The sequence below is a fragment of the Myotis brandtii genome, unplaced genomic scaffold (genome assembly GCF_000412655.1).
Source record: "Myotis brandtii unplaced genomic scaffold, ASM41265v1 scaffold731, whole genome shotgun sequence".
NCBI classification, from domain to species: Eukaryota; Metazoa; Chordata; class Mammalia; order Chiroptera; family Vespertilionidae; genus Myotis; species Myotis brandtii.
Window position 1 is genome coordinate 758242 of NW_005370895.1, and position 7304 is coordinate 765545.

Consider the following 7304-nt stretch of genomic DNA (forward strand, 5'->3'; position numbering starts at 1 on the left):
TGATGTTTCTCGCTCATCGATGTTTCTAACTCTCTATCCCTCTCCCTTCCTCTCTGTAAAAAAATCAATAAAATATTTTTTAAAAAATCAGGAAACGGAACAACAGAATTAAAAGAAAAAAAAAATAGCCACGTGGCTTTGGGGGAAAAAAAGAAAGACAGATGACACATGTGAACAGATAGGGGCTGCCCTGACGTTTGGGAAGGAAACGGCAAAGAGATAGAGCCGGAGAGCATGCTTCCACCCAGAAGCCATCTACACGCTTCTGGTGTGTTGGCTGAGCCCCGAAACCCATGGGAAGCAGACACCAGCCGGGCACTCTCTGAGCTGCCTCCCAGGCCCAGGAGGAGCGTCAGTGCCTGGGCTGCGTGTGTTGGCGGCTGTGGCAGAAGGGGATTTCCTTCCCTAGGTCTCAAACCGCCATCTGCACCCCGAGTCCGGGGGAGGGTGTGGGGCGGGAAGGGGCTTGCCTCTGATCCCCAGGCTGTGGTCACACCCGGTACCGCGAGTCCCTGGGGAAAAACTGGCAAGGACCACAGCACCTGTGAGCTGAGCCAGGCAGATACTAAGCCAAGGGCAGCCTGGCAGCCCAGCCCAACATCCAAGGCCTTGCCAGGGCTGGTCCATGGGTCAGAAAATGCCACTTTTCATGGAGACACTGGACTCCCTGTCACAGCTTCCAAACTCCCATGTGTTCTTTACTTTGAAATCAGCACTGATGCCATTACACACACACACACACACACACACACACACACTTCAGCTCTCCCTCCTCAAACCCAACCTCAGAATCCGATATTGTGCTCCTTGACATGGGTGTCAGGCCCACACTTCCAAGTACCACCTGAGTTCTCCAAACGTGTTTGAATAAGACATAGCTCCCTGATTTCCATTTTAAGATAAGTACTTGCCTCCAAGAAAGCTTTGGCAGGTAGACTTGAGACATTAAAGAACAGGCATCGACGTGAGAGAGACATGGGTTGGTTGCCTCCCTCACGGACCCCAACCGGGGCCAGCGATCAAGCCTGCAACAGAGGTACGTGCCCTTGACAGGAATCAAACCCAGGAGCCTTCAGTCCCCGGGCTGATGCTCTATCCACTGAGCCAAGGTGGCTAAGGCTTATGTTGTGTTTTTTACAAGAAAAGCCACAAGGAAAAGGCTGCTACGGATGCCCCACTCCTTCCTCAGCCCCCGCATACAGTGGCTGACTGGATGGGTGGTGCGGTCCTTGTGTCAAACATGAGAGGAACAGCTCCGCATGCAATGAATCAGAGGGGCTGTCATGGCACAGGGACCACAAATGCCCCAGGTCTGCCTTCACAGCTTCCTGTGCTAAATCGTCCCCCTGATCCTCACTGCTGTGCACGGCCCCTTCCCGATACTGACTTGCCGTAATGCACATGCCTCTGGCAACAAGCTCTCAGCCCCACGGAGCTTATCCTTCCGTGGGGAGAGGGGATGCCGTCACAGAAGCAACCTCCGGCGGTGGGCTCCGGGCTCCCTAGAGTGTCGTGTGCTGTGTGCCATCCGGCCACGCCTCCTCTGTCAGAATCTTGACCTCCCGCCACCCGGACTTCAGATGGGTCAGCTTCTCCCTCCTTCCCATGGGAAGGCGACAAGCTTTCTGGCCCTCCTGGGGCCCAGTGGTCCAGCCAGGGTCAGGCACTGGGGCTGGAGGAATGTAGAGGCTGGGAGAGGGTCCAAGGCGGCTTGTGACAGTGATTAAAGGACTAGAAACCAAGACAAACAGTGGGGTTGGGGACCCTCCGCAGGAGCTACGATGCTTTCTGGTGGGGAGGCCTTGCAATGCTGGCGACAGCATCCAGCTGCTCCCCGCTCCTCGCCAGGGGCTGACGGGGGGAGATGCGTAACTTGTGCTGAGAAGGAAGGCGGGATGCAGATGAATGGCCTCTGCCATGGAGAAGTTTAACATAAAAGTGGGCTCCAGGAGAGAGGACGGAAACATTTTGCCTAGATCCTGAAGGAGAACCTGGTTCCCCTGCGATCAGATATATGTAAAACCCCATTTACAGCTTGGGGCCCAAAGGAAGCCCTCAATAAATGGCAGCTAGAGTTATTTCCCCCTCTTGATATTATGCTTCTATAACAAAGAGCACTGGCCGTGGCCAGGTAGCACAGTTGGTTAGAGCATCTGCCCAACATTCCAAGGTTGCAGGTTCGATCCCCGGTCAGGGCACATATAAGAATCAACCAAAGAATGCATAATTAAGTGGAACAACCAATCAATGTTTCTCTCTCTCAAATCAATAAAATAAAAATTTTTAAAGTAATAACATGTATTTCATCCTATATAATAAAAGGGTAATATGCAAATTGTCCCCTCGACTGGGAGTTGGACAAGAGTTCAACCAGGGGGCGGGGCCGGCCCGCCAACCTCCTGTATCCCCTTTCCCCAGCCGGACTGGCCCAATCGGCCCAGATTGGGGTGGGCTGGCCGGACCCCACCTGTGCACAAATTTGTGCACCAGGCCTCTAGTATAAATATAATACCATGCAGGAATAAAGAAGAATGAACACCTGATACACATAACACGGATTAATCTCAGAAGTATTATTTTGAGTGAAAGGGGCCTTACACAAAAGAGTGCACACTGTGGGGTTCCATTGGTACAAAGTTGTAGAAAAAGCAAAAGTAACCCACGGTACCACCGTGCATAACAGTGGCTGCCTCGGGCGGGCGGGAAGCTGCCTAGAAGGGAACAGGAGAGAACTCTTTGGAAGGACAGAAACAGTGTGATTGTGCTGCGGGGGGAAGGGGGGGCGTGTTACACGAGTGTGTACAATTGTCAAAACCCAAACTGCAATCTTAAGATCTGTGCATTTTATGGAAATTATACTTCAACTTAAAAAGACTCGCACAAATATTTGTGAACAAGATTTACAAAGTACTTTTCCCATACATTTTATTTATGTTTCCACTGCCACCTCTCTGCACCCTGGGACAGACATTATTTATCTGACAGATGAAGATCAGTCATTTGTCCAAACAGCAGTCCAGTTTAGGCAACCTCAGAGCCAAGCCCTTGTCACCATGCCATCCAGCTTTCCTAAGAGATCAAAGTCACTCACGCTCAGAGTGCCAGCCCTCCCTGCAGCACCCCACCCCCACCCCCGCCGGGAAGCCTTACCAGAACTCGGCCATCGGCCTTGGGCTGCCGGGCCAGGCTCACCCCCATCCACTCATCATCCCGGTCTTCCCGGCAGGTCTTTCCGCAGGATGTTCCTCGATGGTTCCCTGGAGGGAGAAGAGAAAAACCAGTCCTGGGAGAGGGAAGGATGGTCTGCTGGCTGCTCTTCCAAGGGTAGTCTGCCCCTCTCCCCCACATGTCTGTAGCCAGCTCAGGAGGAAATAAGGACGCACAACGAGGTGTAAAATCAACTCCACCACTATGCACGCCGTGTGATTCAGCCAAGGTTGTTCTCATAGCAAGACGTTCTTGATGGAGGCGGTGCTCTGGCCTGTGTTCTGAAGCAAGCTCCTTAGTGTGTTAGGCACCAGTAACGAGCAGCAAGCCAACCAGGCATTGTGAGTGGCACCAAGGACACCTCTCCTTTCTGCTAAGGAGAATCATGGCAACGCTTCATTTAGAAATACTAACCCTCAGAAGCTCTGGATGGGAAAGGACTTTGGAGAAAGTGAGGACTTGGAGTTATAATAAAACTAGAGGCCTGGTGCATGAAATTTGTGCACTAGTGGGGGGTCCCTCAGCCCAGCCTGCACCTTCTCCAATCTGGGACCCCTTGGGGGATGTCCGTCTCGCAATCTGGAACCGCTGGCTCCTAACCGCTCACCTGCCTGCCTGCCTGATCACCCCTAACCACTCTGCCTGCTGGCCTGATGCCTCTAACTGCTCCCCTGCAGGCCTGATCACCCCCTAACTGCTCCCCTGCCAGCCTGATCATCCCTAACTGCCCTCCCCTGCCAGCCTGATCACCCCTAATTGCCTCTGCCTCGACCCCCACAACCATGGCTTTGTCCGGAAGGACGTCCGGAAGATGTCCAGTCTAATTAGCATATTACCCTTTTATTAGTATAGATAACTCCTACTTACTGAGTGCCTACTGCGTGCCAAGTACAATTCTGGATATCACTTCTATTATCTCACAATCTTCTCAAGGTAATACTGTGAGGTAGGAAGGTATCTTAGTCCTAGTGAGGAAACTGAGGCCAAAGAGGCTACAGGACATTCCCAATAAGTCCCAACTAGTAACTGGCAGAGCTGAGCTCTGAACCCAGGCTGATCCGTCTGCTTCCACCGGATCCAAGTGAGCTTTTAAAAATATCTATTGATCATATCTTTCCCTACTTAAAACATAAACCCTAAAATTGATTTCAATGGCCTCTCCTTCATACACAGGATAACACCCTAACCCCTTCCCCCAGCCTGCTGGGCCCTGTGTGAGCAGCCCCAACCTACCTTGCTGAGCTCCTCTGCCTCCACTCTCTCCTGCTCGCCACTCCAGCCACACCACCCCCACTCTGAACCTGAACACGGCACATGCTCTCCTCTGCTTGGAGGTTCTGCCTCCCCACCTGCCCAGCTGACTGCTGTGCATCTTTCCCATCACGTGTAGATCAAACACCATCTTCCCTCTGGTCTTCTTGCTGTCAAGTCTTGCTTTTTAATGTCTCTTTTGCCCACTAATCTGTAAGGATGGCAGGATCTTTGTTTTGTTCACTAGTATATCCTGGTGCTTAGAAAGTAATAGGTACTCCCTACATGATGGAAGGAAGGAAGGAAGGCCGGCCGGCCGCCTGGGAAGAAAGAGGGAAGAATGGGGGTACAGAGCCCATTTCCACTTTGGCATGGATGTCACCCACCTCGAGCCATATCCAGTTCAGTGCATCTCCGGTCGGGGTTGGTATGGATGCGGCACTTAAACACAGCCCCCGGGGACTTCACTGACGTGCTGTACTTGGACTCGGCCTTTGGTGCGCCCACAAGGATCCTGCACATCAAGAAGAAAGGGCGTTCTGTCACAACCCAGGACCAGGAAAGAAGAGGCTGATGATTAAATTCGTATCCAGTCATAGGTGGGCGGTCTGAATGTTGACTGGAAAACCATACCTAGCATTGTACTGTGCTGGCGGGGCCAGGAGGGAGGGCCTCCCAACAGAGAACCTGGTGGATTGTCTCCAGGCACATTTAGAGCGTAAGTTTGGTTGGAAACACATATAACACAGTGCTTATCCAGAATCTATTAAGAACTCGTACAAGTTGAGAAGGAAGATACAGGTATCTAATACCATTATCTATAATAATCTATAATAATAAAAGCATAACATGCTAATTAGACCGGACAGCCAAACGACCTTCTGGACGACCTTCCGGACGAAGCCAGGGCTGGGAGGGCCGAGCCCCTTGCACGAATTTTCGTGCTTTGGGCCTCTAGTATCCAATAATGGGCCAAATATTTAAATAGATACTTGATGAAAGACCATAACAAATTGGCCAATAAACACATTAAAAGGTGCTCAACTATATTTGTTATCAGAGAAATAACAAATGAGCTACCACTTCACACCTACGAGGAGGCTAAAACCAAAAAGACCGAAAATGCCAAGTGCTGGCAAGGAGTTGGAGCAACGGAAACCCTCCTACACTGCTGGTGGGAGTGTAAATCGTAAATAGCCACATCAGAGAAAAATTCAACAATTTCTAATAACGCCAAACATGTGCCTAGCCTAGGACCCTGTCACAGCCACGTCGGAGTAAATTCAACAGTTTCTAATAACGCCAAACATGTGCCTAGCCTAGGACCCAGTCATTCCATGTCTAGGAACATGCCCAACAGAAATGCAGGCACATGCCTACCAGGAGACAGGTACAAACGTGTTCACGGCTCAATATGTAATGGCCAAAATCGAAGAAACCCACAGGTCCATCAATGCTAGAATGGATAAGTTATGGTAGAGAAGTACAACAGAATTCTATACAGACATAAAAATCAGTGAACATCATTCAACCGCAGCCACACGGATAAATCTTACAACACGGAGCAAAATGTGTCAGGGACTACAGTGTACTCACTGACTCCGTTTACCTGAAGTTCAAAGTAGCTGAAGTATAACTGTGGTGTTAGAGATCAGGATAATGGCTACCTCGGGGGAGGAGCGAGGTGGGGGGACTGTAGTGAGGGAGGCGGGGCTTGCTGTGTGCTCATGACGTTCTACTTTGCAACCTGAGCAGTGTTCACGCAAATTTACGATCATTCATTAGATTGTATATATGATATGGTAGCTCTCCCGGATGTATTAGACTTAAAAAATAATGACATGAATAAATAAGATACGTAGCCATACCATTTCTTTTCTGCGTTCCCCTCTCCCTCCCCACCACACACAACGGGCACATTTACGGGGACATAGGGAAGATGTCGGCAAAGCGTAAAATTACACACGCATCCAACTCAAACCAGAGATGGCGTCATCTCTGGGCAAGAATGAAGCTGTATGTCCTTCATCTTGAACCAAAAGCTGCCTTGGGAAGGGGCCGACCCCCGCAGAGCCCGTCCCTGCTGGAGGAAAAGGCAAGACATGCCAAGAAGACAGAAAAGACACATTTGGGCCTGTGTGGGCACAGAACACGGGGGAACAGCAGCCAGTTCCCCTCCAGATGTTACGAAAACAATTATGACCTACAGTTTTATGCATTGTTTCCGGAAAGCGGTCAGCCAAAGAGCGGGGGCAAAGAATACCAAACAGCAGCAATCAGGTACAGCCTGTGCTGAGCTACGAGCCACTTGGAAAAGAACTTGTACGATGAGACTGTAAACAAAACCCACGCTGACGTTCAAGGAGCAGACAACGCTAAGCCGCTCCTCGAGGCGAACTCGAGCTGCTCCGTATCTCTGGCAGCCTGGAAAGGGGGTGCAGTTTCCCCCCGAAAGGTATTGGGCACATTGTGAAACTGATCATCTCCGCTTACCTGGGAACAGAAAGCATTATCCATTAGGTCATCTGTGGAAAAGGCTAGTCGAGTAGAGGGAAGAATGACCCCAGACAGCCTCCCTATGGACCCAGCTCCCCTCACTGTGTCCGGAAAGCCACCTTCATCTTGAGGTGTCGGACACTCACGCTTCACCCCCACCCTGACCTCAAATGGTGCTGCTCCCCCACCGACACCCCGGATGAGCAACAGAAATCGGAGACCCTCAGGCGGCCCTTCAGCAAGGCCGGCAGACATCACCAAGGACAGCCACGCTAACACACTCAGACCCATGCTGTCAGGTTCATGGGAAGGCATGTGGGTTTCATCTTCATTGTCCCTGCCCCGACCCC

The 7304-nt window shown here is 51.0% G+C and overlaps 1 protein-coding gene across 2 annotated transcripts in view; it reads right to left on the reverse strand.

Annotated features, from left to right (window-relative positions):
- Positions 1-4997, reverse strand: part of LOC102248306 (integrin alpha-9) — a 107214-nt gene extending 102217 nt beyond the window's left edge. For both annotated transcript variants that reach the window (XM_014530331.1, XM_014530330.1), the window contains exons 1-2: positions 4845-4997; positions 3151-3257 (exon numbers count right to left, since the gene is read on the reverse strand). In XM_014530331.1, coding sequence (XP_014385817.1) covers positions 3151-3257; positions 4845-4980 — 243 coding nt within the window. In that variant the 5' untranslated portion in view covers positions 4981-4997. The remainder of the gene's footprint in view (positions 1-3150; positions 3258-4844) is intronic.
- Positions 4998-7304: the final 2307 nt, after the last annotated feature.